Source organism: Neomonachus schauinslandi, chromosome 5 (genome assembly GCF_002201575.2).
Source record: "Neomonachus schauinslandi chromosome 5, ASM220157v2, whole genome shotgun sequence".
Classification (NCBI taxonomy): Eukaryota; Metazoa; Chordata; class Mammalia; order Carnivora; family Phocidae; genus Neomonachus; species Neomonachus schauinslandi.
In genome coordinates, this window is record NC_058407.1 from 90,827,944 (window position 1) to 90,846,813 (window position 18,870).

Below are 18,870 nucleotides of genomic sequence, written 5' to 3' on the forward strand. Positions count from 1 at the left end.
CATTACCTTGATCCCAAAACCAGACAAAGACCCCATCAAAAAGGAGAATTACAGACCAATATCCCTGATGAACATGGATGCCAAAATTCTCACCAAAATACTAGCCAATAGGATCCAACAGTACATTAAAAGGATTATTCACCATGACCAAGTGGGATTTATCCCTGGGCTGCAAGGTTGGTTCAACATCCGCAAATCAATCAATGTGATACAATACATTAACCAAAGAAAGAACAAGAATCATATGATCCTCTCAATAGATGCAGAAAAAGCTTTTGACAAAGTACAGCATCCTTTCTTGATCAAAACTCTTCAGAGTATAGGGATAGAGGGTACATACCTCAATATCATAAAAGCCATCTATGAAAAACCTACAGCGAATATCATTCTCAATGGGGAAAAACTGAGAGCTTTCCCCCTAAGGTCAGGAACGCGGCAGGGATGTCCACTATCACCACTGCTATTCAACATAGTATTGGAAGTCCTAGCCACAGCAATCAGACAACAAAAAGAAATCAAAGGCATCCAAATTGGCAAGGAAGAAGTCAAACTCTCACACTTTGCAGATGATATGATACTTTATGTGGAAAACCCAAAAGACTCCACCCCAAAACTGCTAGAACTCATACAGGAATTCAGTAAAGTGGCAGGATATAAAATCAATGCACAGAAGTCAGTGGCATTCCTATACACCAACAACAAGACAGAAGAAAGAGAAATTAAGGAGTCGATCCCATTTACAATTGCACCCAAAACCATAAGATACCTAGGAATACATCTAACCAAAGAGACAAAGGATCTGTACTCAGAAAACTATAAAATACTCATGAAAGAAATTGAGGAAGACACAAAGAAATGGAAAAACGTTCCATGCTCATGGATTGGAAGAACAAATATTGTGAAGATGTCAATGCTACCTAGAGCAATCTACACATTCAATGCAATCCCCATCAAAATACCATCCACTTTTTTCAAAGAAATGGAACAAATAATCCTAAAATTGGTATGGAACCAGAAAAGACCCCGCATAGCCAGAGGAATGTTGAAAAAGAAAAGCAAAGCCGGCGGCATCACAATTCCGGACTTCCAGCTCTATTACAAAGCTGTCATCATCAAGATAGTATGGTACTGGCACAAAAACAGACACATAGATCAATGGAACAGAATAGAGAGCCCAGAAATGGACCCTCAACTCTATGGTCAACTAATCTTCGAGAAAGCAGGAAAGAATGTCCAATGGAACAAAGACAGTCTCTTCAACAAATGGTGTTGGGAAAATTGGATAGCCACATGCAGAAGAATGAAACTGGACCATTTCCTTACACCACACACAAAAATAGACTCCAAATGGGTGAAAGACCTCAATGTGAGACAGGAGTCCATCAAAATCCTAAAGGAGAACACAGGCAGCAACCTCTTTGACCTCAGCCGAAGCAACTTCTTCCTAGAAACATCACCAAAGGCAAGGGAGGCAAGGGCAAAAATGAACTATTGGGACTTCATCAAGATAAAAAGCTTTTGCACAGCAAAAGAAACAGTCAACAAAACCAAAAGACAACCAACAGAATGGGAGAAGATGTTTGCAAATGACATATCAGATAAAGGGCTAGTATCCAAAATCTATAAAGAACTGATCAAACTCAACACCCAAAGAACAAAGAATCCAATCAAGAAATGGGCAGAAGACATGAACAGACATTTTTCCAAAGAAGACATCCAAATGGCCAACAGACACATGAAAAAGTGCTCAATATCGCTCGGCATCAGGGAAATCCAAATCAAAACCTCAATGAGATAGCACCTCACACCAGTCAGAATGGCTAAAATTAACAAGTCAGGAAATGACAGATGTTGGCGGGGATGCGGAGAAAGGGGAACCCTCCTACACTGTTGGTGGGAATGCAAGCTGGTGCAGCCACTCTGGAAAACTGTATGGAGGTTCCTCAAAAAGTTGAAAATAGAGCTACCATATGATCCAGCAATTGCACTACTGGGTATTTACCCCAAAGATACAAAAGTAGGGATCCGAAGGGTACGTGCACCCCGATGTTTATAGCAGCAATGTCCACAATAGCCAAACTGTGGAAAGAGCCAAGATGTCCATCAACAGATGAATGGATAAAGAAGATGTGGTATATATATACAATGGAATATTATGCAGCCATCAAAAGGAATGAGATCTTGCCATTTGCAACGACGTGGATGGAACTGGAGGGTATTATGTTGAGTGAAATAAGTCAAACAGAGAAAGACATGTATCATATGATCTCACTGATATGAGGAATTCTTAATCTCAGGAAACAAACTGAGGGTTGCTGGAGTGGGGGGTGGGGTGGGAGGGATCGGGTGACTGGGTGATAGACACTGGGGAGGGTATGTGCTCTGGTAAGCGCTGTGAATTGTGCATGACTGTTGAATCTCAGATCTGTACCTCTGAAACAAATAATGCAGTATGTGTTGAGAAAAAAAAAAAAGAAGAAGAAGAAGGTAGCGGGAGGGGAAGAATGAAGCGGGGGAAATCGGAGGGGTAGACGAACCATGAGAGACGATGGACTCTGAAAAACAAACAGGGTTCTAGAGGGGAGGGGGGTGGGAGGATGGGTTAGCCTGGTGGTGGGTACTGAGGAGGGCACGTTCTGCATGGAGCACTGGGTGTTAATCACAAACAATGAATCATGGAACACTTCATCTAAAACTAATGATGTAATGTATGGGGATTAACATAAGAATAAAAAAAAATAGTAAAAAAAAAAAAAAGTTTGGATTTCATCAGGGCTGCCCACACTGTCCTTGGAGGCATATAAATTAATTATAATTAAGAACCATGTGCAGATGTTAGAAGAGAAACTTTGAACAATTTTGGTGTCTGCTCTTGCAGAATATTAAAGGGGAAAAAAAAGCCCATGAATGAACTGTTGCTGGTAAGAGTACAGATAATCATCTACGTTTGTATTACGCATTTCTATTAAAATGCACACACAGAAAGTGTTTTATAATCCTTTATTAGTTATCTGTACAACCCTTGTGTTAAGAACTTGGGTGACAGTAGAAACAATCCTTCTACTTTGTACAGAAAGCAGGAAAGAACAGCTCAGATCAAAAAGCCTGGATTTAGCCATTGGAAGTGTTGTAGGACAAGGAAGGCGCTCAGATGGTAGGTCAGCTTGGACCAAGTAAGAACAAGAAGGCTCTTATTCAGCAGAAGTCCTAAGAAAGAAAATTTTTCTGCTAAGGAATTCAGTGCCACATTAGCCCTTTGCAGTGATGAGGACGTCGTCTTGTAGGGGTTGAAGGGACTGGTGGTCTTTAGAAGGGCATTCTTGCCTGCATTGTGTAGGAGGACTTAATGGTTCATCTGCTGGGTCAGAGGTTTACCTGTATCTTTTCCTTCTCGTCTGTCTTGCTCTTCTCTGATTAAACACTTTCCCAGCAGCAATTTAACTAAGTCTCTGTTTTCTTTGATTTTTTATATTTGTTGTGGCTACAGTATGTTGAAACGGATTTGGGGTTGGTTCTGCACAAGAGCGTCTTTAGATAAGTAAATACCCTAACAGGACCAGGGAGCACTGTTTATTGCCATGCCAGTCACTACATTAGAAACGGAGTCATTCTGCTCATAGGATGTCTAGGTAGAATTTTCTTTCATCACTGGTTTCATGAGCACAGAGTCTCAGCACCTGCCCCCACCTCCCAAACTACCAGGGATTTCTTACCGTGTTCCTTTCTGAAGAAAGAGCAGGGGCAACAGAGTTCAGAGGCTCAAAGAGTGTAATGGCTAATGGTAATAGTGTGAGACTGAGGAGAACAACAATGCAGAGGGAATAACAATGCAGAGAGAAGTTTTAGGTTCTAAGTCAACTGAAATCAAAGATTCGTACCTTTTATATGTTATTTCTACAGATTTAGAGGATGTTTAGATGATGTTTAGTTGATATTTAGCAGACCCTAAATGCATTTGGAGGATTGAAATTGGGTTTCCAAGTGCCCTGAATATATAGAAGGCATTGTAATTCATTTGCTAGAAATAGATACTAGTTTTGTATTTCAGAGTGGCATTAGTTAGTACATGTTTGACATCTGTGATACTCACACTTTCTGCATCAGATGATTGGTGAACGCATTTATTGCCTAAGCTAAGCATTCTGAGTCAAAAGTACCTTTTTGGTTCAGCATTTTCTCTGCTCCTCTAAATTTGAATTTAGAAAATAAAACTCAAAATTGACTTGGAACTTAAATTTAATTTATGTTAATTAAAAATTTTATTTTGGATCTGTTCTGCAGAGTTGAGTTAATCATACTTCTCAGTTCATGGCACACTTTTATTATTGGCTCAGATAAGGACGTCCTGTTTAATTAATTAGTTCTTTCCGTACCTTTACCTTCCATATACATTTTAGAATAAGTTAATAAAATTCCTTTAAAAATCCTACTGTTATTTTGATGGGATTGACTTGAAGTTATAGATTAATTCGGGAGAAAATAGAACTCTATAATATTGTGATCACATCCATGAATGAGGTATATGATTACATTGTTCAAGCCTTTTTTCATACCCTTTAATAGAGTTTCAAATGTTCTCTGCAGAGGTCTTATGTATTCTTTGTTAATTCCTAAATATAATTTAGAGTTGCTTTTGCTGTTATGACTATCATATTTTCTAGTTGGTTAAAAGAGAGTTATTGATGTTTTCTAAGAGTATTGTTTATCTAGCAATCACACCGTACCCATGTTAAAAATAATAGTTTTTAAATTCTGTTGGATTTCCTATGTAAATAATCATCATATCTTCATATAATGCTAGTTTATTTTTCCTTTCCTTCCCATTCTTCAAAACTTTTGTTTTCAGGGTGCCCGGATGGCTCAGTTGGTTTCGGCTAGGGTCACGATCTTGAAGTCATGAGATCGAGCCCCAGGTTGGGCTCCGCACGCAATGGGGAATCTGCTTGAGATTCTCTCTCTCCCTCTCCTTCTGCCCCTCCCCCCACTCTCTCTCTCCCTCTCTCTAAAATCAATAAATCTTAAAAAAAAAACCTTTTGTTTTCTTGACTTCTTTTATTACCAAAATTTCCAGTAGTAGTGATAGCTAGCCACTAACCTTGCCTTTTTCTGAATGCCAAAATGGATGTGATCAAAAGTCTTTAGTGTATTCTTGTACCAGGTAAAGATTGATGATCTTCTTCATTTCCTATTATCAAAGAATTTTTTAAAAACATACACTAACATTTATATCATAAATAAATGTTTCCCTTAATCAGATGTGTTTCCATCAGTTTTTTTGAGATATTCATGTAAGTATCTCCCTTAATCCATTAAGGTGGTAAATTATTTTGATTTATGTTCTGAAGTTAAGCCGTCCTTACATTCCTGGTATAAACCACACTTGATTATGATTATTATTATTTTTAAAATATACTATTTTTTGTTTAGCTAATATTTTCTTTAGGATTTTTTTTGTCTTTATATTCATAAATGAAAGGGACCTATAATAATCTTTTCTTCTACCTTAATTATCTAGATTTAGAACTAAACTTCCCTTGTTTTACTATTTTGCTCAACTCTTCACTTCTTACTTAAAAGTTTGGTACGCCTCTGGGCATCTGGATGGCTCAGTCAGTTAAGCTTCCAACTTTTGATTTGGGCTCAGGTCATGATCTCAGGGTCGTGAGGTCAAGCCCCCTGTAAGGCTCCATGCTCAGCGTGTGGTGTATTTGGGATTCTCTCTCCCCCTCTCCCCTGGCTCCTTTCCTTGCTCGCTCACTCTCTCAAATAAATAAATAAAATTGTAAAAAAAAAAAAATTTGGTAGGCCTCATCTATAAAACCATGCATGCCTGTTTTGCTCTTATTTTGGCAAAGGTGGGGTGCACAGGTGGTGGACTGGTTTTGGTGAATTAGAACTGGGGGACTTTGATAACCATTTCATTTTTTTAATGGTTATTACTATATTTAAATTTTCTATATTTTCTTGAACCTTGTTTTGCTTTTTTTATTAGATATTTATACATTACGTTTAAAAGCAATTCATTTTCATAATATACTTTTATTATTTTAAAATTTCCATCATATATATAATATATATATATATACACACACGTTATTTTTCCCTTTTCCATTGTCAATTTAATTTACATTTTCTCTCTATTTTCTGTGATTGGTCTTGTCAGAACTTTGTCTATGGTAGTCTTTTAAAGAATCAGCTTTTGGTTTTGTTTTTTCTTTTATTTAGCTTGTGTTTCATTAATTTATGCTTTTATCTTTATTTAATTTCTCCCTAAGGTTGACTCAGGTAATTATTAATTATTTTTCATTTTCTGTTTTATTATAAATGTTCTTAAAGATATAAACTTCTCTGTAAACTGTTTTAGTTGTGCTCTAGAAATTTTGATATTTAATGTTTCCATTGTTATTCTGTTCAAAGAGTTTTTTAGTTTCTTTTAATCTTTCCCTTCACTTTAGAGTTACTTGGTAATCAGTCTTAAAAAAGTGTTTGGGGGCGCCTGGGTGGCTCAGTTGGTTAAGCGACTGCCTTCGGCTCAGGTCATGATCCTGGAGTCCCAGGATCGAGTCCCGCATCCGGCTCCCTGCTCGGCAGGGAGTCTGCTTCTCCCTCTGACCCTCCTCCCTCTAATGCTCTCTCTCTGTCTCTCATTCTCTCTCTCTCAAATAAATAAATAAAATCTTAAAAAAAAAAAAGTGTTGGATATGTGATTTTTTTTAGCTACCTTTAAAAGTTCACTTGTAATTTAGTCACATTATAGAAAAATGGCAATTGTTTCATATTGATTCTTTGGAATTTATTGAGGCAGTTTTGTAAATTTAATATTTTCCATGTACTTTGAAAGAATATGTACTCTCTATGGTACATGTATATCTGGATCTCTGAACTAGTACAAGCTTATTACTCAGGCTTTGTTTTTGTTTTTTCTTTTTGAGAGAGAGAGAGGTGGGGGAGGGGCTGGGAGAGGGGCAGAAGGAGAGGGAGAGAGAGAATCTTAAGCAGACTCCGTGCCAAGGGTGGGGGGCTGATTCAGGGTTTGATCTCATGACCCCAAGATCATGACCTGAGCCAAAATCAAGAGTCGGATACTTAACCGACTGAGCCACCCAGGCACCCCTCAGGCTTTGTTTTTGTTTTTTTTTTTTTAAAGATTTTATTTATTGGACAGAGAGAGACACAGCAAGAAAGGGAACCCAAGCAGGGGGAGTGGGAGAGGGAGAAGCAGGCTCCCCACTGAGCAGGGAGCCTGATGCGGGACTCGATTCCAGGACTATGGGATCATGACCTGAGCCGAAGGCAGACGCTTAACGACTGAGCCACCCAGGCGCCCCTGTTTTTTTTGATCATTTATGTTATTGCTTATATTTCATCTGTTGGATTTATCTGTTTCTCCCCAGGTATTTTAGTTCGTACTTCACACATGTTAAGCCTAGATGTTAAGATTCAGTATGTTTATGATTATTGTAACTTCTTGGTACCAGTATGTGACATCTCTCATTGTCACTTCTAATGTTTTCACATATGGACTTTATTTTATCTTGATATTAAAATTTTGATAGATATTACAACCTCCAAGAAGGTTATATTCATTTATACTTCACTTGACTTACACTGTATGAGACTCCTTGTTTCCCCACACTCTCTAATGTTAGGAATTTTAAGGCCTGTTTTTATTGGTAGCTTGGGAAACTGAACCTGATGTATAGTTCTGGCACTTCTTTTTTTTTTTTTTTCTTAAAGATTTTATTTATTTATTTGACAAAGAGACAGAGAGAGAGCACAAGCAGTGAGAGCAGCAGAGGGAGAAGGAGAAGCAGACTCCCCACCGAGCAGGGAGCCCGATGTGGGACTTGATCCAGGACCCTGGGATCACGGCCTGAGCCGAAGGCAGATGCCCAACCGACTGAGCCACCCAGGTGTCCTAGTTCTGGCACTTCTAATCTTCATTTCTCTCACTGCATATCATATTCTAATCACAGTCTTCTTAACTGGTTCACTCCAAACAGCATGGTCCTGACTGCATTACAGGATGGTGCTTGGAAAATTTGAGTTAATCATCTATTAAATCACATTTTATCCTTCCCGTTGGTGTTGCCCCAGGACTCAGTTTTCTCTGAGGACAGGATTGGCTCAGATCCTCACTCAGATGTGTCTTCCCTTGGAGCCAGTGTGGGCCAAGTGTGGACTGGTTCCTGTTGTAGTTATGTTGTACCAGTCGGAAGCGTGAACCTCAGCTGCTGTGGTCTTCTGCTTGCTGGACATCTGACGACCACTCAGCTTGTGCTTCAGGGAGGCAGAGGGCCAGGCAGTGGGCAGTCACATCTCCAATACTGCCCCTTTGCTGTTGGTTCTGCTTGTGCACCCCGGTGCCCGAATTCTGGGTGGCATGGTCTGGGGGTGCCGAGCTCCCCTGATTGCCATTACTGACCTTGACCTGAATGACTCTTGAATTCTGTTGCACTTGACTGGCAAGCCAAGTGCAGCCAAGTAAGCAAGCCAAGCTTGCTGCTAACCTGAAGCATGTTGTTCAGGGAGTTACATCGGTCAGTGAGCTAATATGTCTTGCTCCCCATGACATTCCTGTTAATATTCCTCTCAGCCTCGGTCTGCCTTTCTCTTACCATCTCCCACATGCTGACTTTTTGCTTTCACAAATAGCTAGTCTCCTTGAACAACTTCTGTAGAAGCTTAAAGGTAACATCCTTTGCATCTATAGAGTACTTTATATTCTTCAAAGCACTTCCATATACATTCTGTCATTTGATCCTCACAAGAACTCTTTCAGGTATTTAGGTTGGGCATATATCCTGATTTCCCTGCCGAGGAAATGGTGACAGTGATTGGGCAACTTGTTCATCCTCAGGGACTTAGTTAATGCAGACCTGGTATCAAAATGCAATTGGGTTTTGGTTGGTGATTTTGTTCATTCATTCATTCATTCATTCATGTATTCATTTATTCATATACTCTTATTATATTGAGAGGTAGGAGAAAGGAAAGAGCAAGGGTTTGGGGATAGACAAATTTTAATACCATCCCTTATTAGTTGTGTGAACTTTGTCATTTACTTATAACCTCTCAGAAGATCAGGTTCCTTCTTTATAATATAGGGAAGGATTATGACTAAAAATGTTTATATGTGATTTAATAATACAGGAAAATTACCTGGCAATAATAGTCTGGCTTTATGGTAAATTACAGGTAAAATGTTATTATAAGTACATAATGTGTAATATAGGCTACTATTATAGGTAAAAATGGTCAAATATTGACAATTTTATAATGGTAGAAACTCAGTGGCTTATATTTATTGAGTCCTTGCCTATGGTATGTGAGGCCCTGCTAGATCGCAAGCATGCAAATAGAAATGAGAAGAGGTCTTCTTCGTATATATCTTCTCTTAGACTGTGGAGGGTAGAGCCTGTGCCTCTTGAATCCCCCACACCAAGAACAATGTTTGCCCAGGTAGTAGGGGCTCCGTAAATGGTGACTGAGCCTAAGAGCCCCTGCCTGCAGGGAGAATACCAACTAGTTAAGAGAGGCAGTCACATAATCATATGGTTATAATAAGCAGGTATTTAGGTCGATACATGCAAGCTATTGTGAGAGCCCAAGGCAACAGCGCTCAGTTCTACCAAGGGAGAGTGAAGTCCAGGGGCGGGTTGGGGGCAAAGCTGCATCAAGCAGCTGCATCAAGACTAACTGTGGTCTGTCTGTGGAAGTGAGCAAAAGCAATTTGCTTACCTTGGACAGCATGCTTTCTCTCAACTGACCCCCTCCTAATGTGTGAAATTGAGTTTGTATTCAAAGCAGCTTCTCTGTTTGTCTCACCGCCCCTTTGTTGCTGGTATCTGCCTTAATGTATTGCTTTGTAAAGTGCTCTGCTCTGTCCTTAGTATAAAAGAGACGCTCTGTAAAACCAGATTCTATTCTTTGGGTGTCACAACTAGCCATTGCATAACAAAGTCTAATATATTGTGTGAGAAGAAATAGAGGAACACAAGAGATACTTTAAAAAGAGCAAATAAAACATCAAAGTGGGAGAGTGTAGAGTGCATTAAAGTTAATAAACTGTCATGGCAGGGTGGACCACTTTTCAGTGTGAAGGAATCTGATTTAGGGACTTGTCAGTGTAGGATCAGAATCTCATTGGAATGAAGCTAGCCGCTGGTTTTGCCAAATTTGAAATCTTTTAGTTCTTCCTGAGAAGCAATCTCTGAAATTGAACAGATTATTCTTATAATTATTATTTTGCCAACAGCTCTTTGAGGTGCTCAACCTATCTGTCTTCCCCTGAATGTTCAGTGCCGCTCACCCCCATATAGCACTACTTTGCTTTAAGCTCCAGGACGAGGAATGCAGGCCCTGGGCCTCTTGCTAGGTTGGATACAATTCATTGACCTGGGTTTCCAGGGTTCACGGAGACCAGAAGACTGTCAGGAGTGAACTGTGCTCAGGGTTGAACCACTGAGCTACACGTCTTATTCATAAGCAATAGACAAGACGATCAATATAGCTCTCCTTCTTGGCAGTGTGGAAGGATGAGCACCACAGCGAGAGTTCCAAAATGTTTTCTGCCAAGAACTGGATTGGATTTTGTGCTTCTTCAGCCACAAAATGTCCCCAGCCTCTCACTCCTGAATCCTTAATGCCCTTTGCAGTCAGTCTGCTCAGACTGAATGCTTCCTTATCTTTCTTTTCAATATCCTCATTGTTTTCTTTTTGTTAGTTGAACTCTCAAACTCTCAAAGTTTTTAGATCCCTGGTATCTTACCTTTCCTTTCATGCAAGTAGGAGATATTAAGTAGCACTTTCATCCTTGATCTTGGTAGAAGAATGAAAATCCCTGCTTCTGATTTTGGGTACAGTTTGTAGAATACTTCCTTGGAGAACAAAAATGCTATGTTTACATATTGGCATGCTGGTATTATAGTATCACTGACCTTGGGAAAATTACATAACTGTTTTCAGCTTCAGTTTCTCCATTTGAGAAATGGGGATAAAGATGACTAAGTTATAGGATTTCTATGAGGACTGAAGAGATCGCATATAAGGAAATGCCTAACACAGTGCACAGAGTATAACAGGTGTGCCATAAATGATTATTTAAAACAAGTCAAAACAACATAAGCAGGATCAGTTCTATTTAAATAAGAAGAGCCTTTAGAGAATGCTGAGAAATGTAAAGAGAAATGACCAAGCTCCATAGGGAGCTGTGTCCTCAGTCTGGTGCATAGTGTAAGATTTAGGGGCATATGGGGAAGCAAAATGCAGGAGTGTGTTATAGGTAAAAGGTGGTGAATTATGTGCAAACACGGAATCAGTCATCTCAAGGAAGTCGTTGCTATAGGATGCCATGAAAAATTTTTCTAACATGGCTCTAACATTACTACAGATATCAGTAGTATTTGTCCACATCACCATACTTTGATGTATAACAAATCACAATAAAACTATTCCTTATAGGGGTCCCTGGGTGGCCGAGTTGGTTGGGCATCTGACTCTTGTTCTCAGCTCAGGTCTTGATCTCACGGTCATGAATTTGAGCCTAGTTAAAAACAAAAAACAAAAATCCTATTCCTTGTAATAATTGACAATGTGAGAAGCACTGTGGTGTAATGCAATGAAATGTAAATTGACGTAAAAACCAGAAGATCTGGATTCGTGTCTGTTTCACTTAATTGGTTCACAGTGTTGGACTTCTTAGCTCCTTTGAGCCTTAGCTTTAATATCCATAAAAGGGGAATAATAATATCTTTCTTATTTTTTCCCCTCTTGGGTTATTGTCAGGATCAATTGAGATGTTTTTTAAAGTACTGTCCATGTATTGGTTTATGGTGTTTTGTTGTTGTTGTCCCGTAGTAGTAAAAGTCAGTTACTAAAAGAGTTGCTGAAGAATTTTTCAGGCTCTTGTCCTCTTTGAGGTGAGCACAAAGTAAAGGGGCTTATGTTTCTTTAGCTCCCAATAGTCAGCTTATCTAGACCATGTTTTGTTCTTAGCCTCTCCTGAGTCCATTTTGCAGTTCATTTGCCTGGTCTCTGCCATTCCCTTGGCCCAAGAGCAATTCAAGGATGGGCTGTGGCAGAAGTGCCAGGGATCACACAGCACCAGAGGGACCCCCACCTTGGCATGACTGCCTGGACCACTTGCGTCCTCTTTCCCTCTTTTGCCTGTTTGCTGCTGATGGCCATAGCAATAGCTTTTATTGTCTTGCTTAAGGATTCCTGATGTTTTTGAAAGTTTCATTTTCTTTCTCCCATTCTGCTGAGCAGATACTAGAGATCAGGGACTGGGCTTGAAGATAGACATTGGGTTGATGATCAGTGAAAGGAGATAAGGCCCTTGACTTGCAGTATCCAGCCCCTTCAAAGATAGGTCATGGAGTAAAGTCATAATTTAACCACTCTGTTTGTGTTTTCAGGGAGTCGACGAGTTGAAGATGAAGCCCAGAGCAGAGTGCTGTTCTCCCAAGTTCTGGTTGGTGTTGGCTGTCCTGGCCGTGTCAGGCAGCAGAGCTCGTTCTCAGAAGAGCCCCCCCAGCATCGGCATTGCTGTCATCCTCGTGGGCACTTCCGACGAGGTGGCCATCAAAGATGCCCACGAGAAAGATGATTTCCACCATCTCTCTGTGGTACCCCGTGTGGAGTTGGTAGCCATGAATGAGACTGACCCAAAGAGCATCATCACCCGCATCTGTGATCTCATGTCTGACCGGAAGATCCAGGGCGTGGTGTTTGCTGACGACACAGATCAGGAGGCCATTGCCCAGATCCTTGACTTCATTTCAGCCCAGACTCTCACCCCCATCCTGGGCATCCACGGAGGCTCCTCAATGATAATGGCAGATAAGGTAAAAGAGGGCTACAGGGAGGAGAACCTGGGGGCGGGGGTGGTTTGTATTGAGAACTGAATGACACATATGTTGTAATGTAAAACTTGATGATGAAAGATGGAAAGTAACCAGAATGCTCTGAGTAAGTAGATAGATCAGGGATCAGTCCCTTCCTTTGGAGATGAAGGTGAGGAAAAGGTGCAGGTATTCAGAGCACCTACAGTCTTGAACAGGTGTGTGTGTCCATTTGTTTGTAAATGGATTCACTGAAATGACTAAGAGATGTTGAAGCTTATAGTTCTGTGATACATTTTCTTCAAATATGTGTGTGCATAGCTCCTTTAAACCTTTAAAGTAAGGCGTGCTCTGTTCTTTTTTGGAAACACATATTCTACTCCCCCCCGCCCCATGCCAGCTTCAAGACTATAAAAAGAAAAAATCCCTTGAGGCAGATTATTTGTCTCCTTGCAGATACCAATGTCATAGGGAAGTACTTACTGCTAAGGTGTCTGTGCGTGTCACACGGGGATCTACACATTGGAATGGATTTTAATCCATGGAACCAGTAGCAGCTGCATTTTCTCCACGCTTAGATTTGAAGGCATTGGTTCTTAACCTTGGTTTCACATTGGATCACTTGAGGAGCTTTCAACACTTCTGATGCCTGGGTCCCACGCCCAGAGATTCTGATTGTTGGCCTGCAGTGCAGCCTGGACGGCTGGCTTCTTGAAAGCTTCCCACATGATTCTAGTATGTGATTAAGGTTGCGCACCGCAGCTTTAGGCCTCAAAGAAATCGTAGACTTCTGCGTTAACGTGAGGTTAACTTTCTCTGACAAGCTAATTAGGATCTGACAGTGATGTTTATTCTCTAGTTGCGCAGAAGGTGTTTTGTTTGTGGTTCTGTTTGGTTTTTCCATTTTTTACTTATTCAGAGATTTCTCCTTGCTTTATTGATTATTGCTCATTGCTTAGGTACAGTGCTTCTCACATGGGCGTTGTCATTTGCGGTTATTCATACCTTAGAATGATTCATTTCATCACAAGTGCAGGATTTATTGGCTCTCATCACTTTGGGTTTTTTAAATGGTCTCTATCTTTGCTTTGTCATCTTCTGCTTCTTACCATCACTTTCAAAACTGTCTGTAGTTCTGTACTTAAAGGACGTGCAGTGGGGTCACTGATGTTTGTAAATACCTCAAAAGCTAGCACTGACAGCACAAGCATGCTCCTGGGCCAGCTGAGAACCACTACAGTGCAGAGTTTAGCAGGCTCAAGTAACCGTGTGTGATCACTACCGCCATCTGTCGGCAGCAGGCAGAGATGACTGTCTTCTGTTTGGGAGCTTCCTTTATTCGGTCTAGGAAAGGTCAAGTTGAAGTACTCAATGGAGGGACCGTGGGTTGCATATGAGAAGGGTATTCTTCCATTGACCTGGGCACAGGTAAAGACATTAGAAAACAAATTATGGCACTAGAAGCCCATGCTGAGAGAGGTGGGATAAACTGAAGCAGAATAGAAAATATAGACCAACTGTGACAAACCCCTTGAGCTTTTGCTTCAGGTAGATTTTTTTTTTTTTTAACATCATTGTCCTTAGCTGATTATGTTATATTTTAGCACTGGTATTCTGAGAGCACAATGTTGTGCTGAAAGAAGGCCAAGATGGATGAGCCAAATTTTTGAATCATAAATAAGTGTGTACTTGAGAGCATGACAGGTGAAAATAATTTTTTTTTTTTTTTTGGTTATGCAGGCTATCGTGCAATATTTCAGCACTTCCGCCCTCCCGCCCTTGTAGAAAAGGTTATTGGTTACACTGGTTAGTTGTTTCTCTGTTGTACCTCTTACAAATGCATAATAACAATATAATCGATCATATGAGGTGTAAGACGCAGCCCATGTTGAGAGACTGGGCTCTTTTGTTCATTGATTTGTTCTAGGAGCTTTAGTGTTTCCCGTGTGCTCGAGCACGTAGCACTTTGTATACATTGTCTTATTTAACATTCTTAACAACTCAGTGAACTAAGTGATATTATTTATCTCCGTTTGACAGATAGGGAAACTGAGGCTCAGAGAGATTGAAAAAAAACATAGCCCAAATGATGTAGCTAGTAAGTGCAGCCAGGATGTCAGCATTGGTTGCTGGCCCCAAAGGCCACATGCTCTCTTGCCTCTCAAGAAAATGGCGACGCTAGTCAAGGTCTCACATACCTTCCTATTCTTTACTTTATCCTCCCTTGTATAGCACTGTGGTAGATATTACCTAACTAAAAGTAATCCATCACTTGATTCATAATGGTAATCCTGGGATCTGACTAAGGAGAGAAGTAATGAAGAGTTGAGATGGAATAGCTCTTAGGTGCAGCCTGAGTCCACAGTGGGCCCCCTGGTTCCTACTTCTAGGGGTAAAAGGGAGGATTGAAAGCAGTGAGGTGATGGCAATGAGATTCCTCTCTGGTCTCTCTCCCCTTTCACCTCGCCACCATGGCAACCACACCCAAATATTCCATCTTCTCTTTTTCGCTTTGCAGTAAAAAAAAAAAAAAAAAAAGGCAAACAGTGGTTTTTAGGCAATTTCCTAAAATAGCTTAAAAAATATCTGACTTCTAACCTGAAAAGATTTCCAAAAGGTAGGTAGAAAAAAGAAAAGGAAGCAAGAAGGAGGTCCTGATACCACAGAAGCTGGAGAGTGGAAAGCTCAGCCCTGAGGGGTCAGACACCTGAATGGGCTGGAAGCTGCAGAGGAGGGTGAGCAGGGACCACCCGGGCTGAGTGGGCAGCGGCGCCAAGATTCCCGGGAGCTGCGCAGAGGGACATTCGCAGGGTTAAGGGATTTGCATGAAGGCAAATAAAGAGAGTCCCCAGATCTCAGAGAACTAAGCTTTTGGGGCAAGTTTCAAAAATAAAACATCTCAAGTTCTAAGGCCAGTTTTTTTTTTTTTTTAAATAGAAGTTTATTTTTAAGTACCATGGACATATTTTACAAACATAGAATGAGGACACAGAGTTTGACAACTGTGAATCAACTGTGCGGCCACAGGACAAAACATTTGAAAATGAAACTGATGCAGAAAATCCAAGAAATCCAGCTTTGCCACGCTTAAGGCCTAGTCTTTGAGGTACAGGTACCATCTGAAGGATGATAAATAAGCCTTCCATTTTGCTTCCCCCTTCTAGGAGATAGGTAATCACCATGCCATTTTATCTTAGTTTTGTTGTTGTTAGTTTGCTTCAAATAAAGCCCACTTATTAAGTGTTCTTGTGAAAGGTTGTATTATAGGAATAAAATCCCTGATTGAAGGAGTTCGTAATGGAAGAAAACACGGATATAGAGATTTTTGACCAAAGTGGAGAGAGACACAAGGTCAGCATCTGGTCAAATAGCTTGTGCTCACTTTTTTTTTTGCATATGCTAATTAATGAGTACAAACATTAATGAGTGTTTTACTTTCCCAATGAGGAAATGTACCTTATACCATGGTGGAAAAAAGCATGAGAGCTAGAAGAGTAGAACTATTAGAAGCTCTGAATTTGGAGTCAGAGCTGGTGTTAACCATCACCTCTAGATGTGGGAATCTGGACTACGCACCAATAATCTAGACTTACTCTAAATACTGATCTCCTTGCCTGTATAGTGGGGACCGTAATATATATTATAGGGTGGTTGAAGGTTAAATGAGAAAATACATAGCAGGTGCTTCACTAAGTGTCCAGCACAGCATTCTGCAGGCTAAGCTGAAGGTTATTTGGAACAATTTGAAGAAAGGGAAGTTTCATGATACAAGAAAAGAATGGGAATTGGATAGAGTCATGGCCAATTGTAGAGACACTTCTGAACTGGATGCTGATGAAGAAAAGAGGTCAGGTGAAAACCTGGGGAAAGGCTCTGATGTGTGAGGTAGGACCCTTGGTCCTTCCCCACCATGAAGCCAAAGCTCATTGGAGGTATAGTCATGCCGTAGCCAACATAGGAACGTTCAGCTATGGAAGAGCTCTTATAAGGAAAGTACTGCTAGGTGTCTATAACACAAGACTGTTTAGAATAGTAACAGAGACCATTTAAAAATGTATGAGGTGATTTTTGGCAGTTCCCCACCTGAGTATAAAGAGCCTACTTTATTTTGCCTTGTTGTAATTGCTTTTATTCTCCCCGAGATCCTGGATTTAGTATGCCCATCTCAATCTAAATAATGAACTAAAGCTAGATGTACTTCCATTTCTTTTCAGGAGGTTTCTCTGCTGATTTGCTGGAATCTTTCTTGGGTTTTCAGATTTTAGCTCAGAGAGGTTAAATAACCCATCCAGGATACCACAGCTTGTGAGCAGTGGGAATGGGATTCAAATCCCAAAAGTACCTATCTTGAAGCTCATGCTTCCTATTGATATAATTCTGCCTCACAGAACCCTAAGTAAGAATTATAAGTCCTGAGTTTCAGTCTCCATTCTCATGAGCTTTGGAAATTTGAACAAACAAATCACATAAACTACGTGATACTCAGTTTACAGTTTATAAGATTTCAATTTTGTTTTCTGCCCTACCCACTTTACAACACTTTGAAGGTAAAATGAAATACGTGGGAAACTCTGGAAAAGTACTGTACAAACAGTTGCTTTAGGTGAGAGAACAAGGAGCACTGTGACAGGGAATGACAGACCTACCTACTGACATTAGCATTAGGACCAGTGACAATGGTTTGGGCAGGAAGTAGCAAGGAAAACGGAAAGTGGGAGTTACAGTAGGATCAGGCAAGAGGACACAAGATCTGGTCTTTAATGCTGCAAGAATGGAAGAGAAAAGGGTATGCCAAGCAGAGGGTCAGGGTCTGGAAGTAGATGGGTTGATCAGAGTGAAGTGTAAGGTAGTTAAAACAGGCACCATACTCCATATCTTGTTCCTAATCAAGGGCACGTGAAAATATTCTCACTCTGGTGTCTGTTGTTGGGATTCTTTCTAAATTGTTTGGTTGAGAAATGTTGCTTTGAACAGCACTTTGATTTTTTGTACAGAGCGCTACATTTTGAATCCAAGTGAGGCTAGGAAGATGGCCTCTACTCTTCATTGGCCCTGTCTTTTCTTGCTCTCTCCCATACTGTCTGTGGCTCCCCCAACACTCATCTCACGGCAGTGTTTGGAGAGAGTGGTTGAGCCAGCAGTAACGTGTGACACTGTAAATAGACTATTGCCTTCCAGTTACTCGTATGGGTTTCCGTATCCAGCATAATCTGGAAACCAAGATGGCTATGCTACTCATATTTTACTCTGTTCTTCTTCCTTAATTTTGGTGTCTTTCAGTTTACCTTGCTTGTAGTTGTCTGTCCTATGGTCTTCCTGGGGATTGAATACTTCAAGAGCAAACTGTGGTTTTACAGTATGGATGAGGAGAGTTAAGACATAGTGGAGAAGGCAAGAGGGCAAAAAAGCTAATAGAGCGTGCCAATTTTGTGTCAGGCGTGATGCTAATGAGCATTTTAATTCCCATGCGATCCTGTGAGACAAATAGTAGTAGTATTTGCTTTTAGTTGATGTGGAAACCGAATTCGAGTATGTACCACAGCCAAAGTGACACAGCTAGAAGAAGAGTGGGACTGGGATCCAAATCCAAGTATATTTGTTTGGCTGATTTTGAAACTTGCAGTCCACACACTGAGGAGTCCAAAGAAAGCTGGGGGTAGTATTCCCTGCCTGCAAGTCCGCTATTCCTCTCCCATCTTCCCTTCTTCCTTGAGTTATGCTTTGGGGAAAGATGGGTGGGCAGCTCTCTCTAAGACCCTGTATACTTTGCAGTGGTGCAGCACTCATGTCTGTGTGAATTCCAGGACTTTCCACCTGTGTCGGTGGAATGGGTGTCTTGTTGGCCAATACACCCTCCCTTTTAGAACTGGAGCTAGGATTTGCTTTCAAGAGACTGGCCAGTTGAAGTCAGGTGCAGTTTTAATGTTTGGAGAAACTGAGGCCGTGGAAATTACTTTAGGCATTTATAGACATGAAAGCATCTGGTGCTAGAAAGTAATGCATGAGCCATCCTGTGTTTCTTATC

The 18,870-nt window shown here is 40.6% G+C and overlaps 1 protein-coding gene across 1 annotated transcript in view; it reads left to right on the forward strand.

The window, feature by feature from the left end:
* GRIN2B (glutamate ionotropic receptor NMDA type subunit 2B) overlaps nt 1-18,870 on the forward strand; it is a 417,812-nt gene that overhangs the window by 128,024 nt on the left and 270,918 nt on the right. The window contains exon 3 of the mRNA XM_021690583.1: nt 12,420-12,848. Within this exon, the coding sequence (XP_021546258.1) occupies nt 12,438-12,848 (411 nt within the window). The 5' untranslated portion in view covers nt 12,420-12,437. The remainder of the gene's footprint in view (nt 1-12,419; nt 12,849-18,870) is intronic.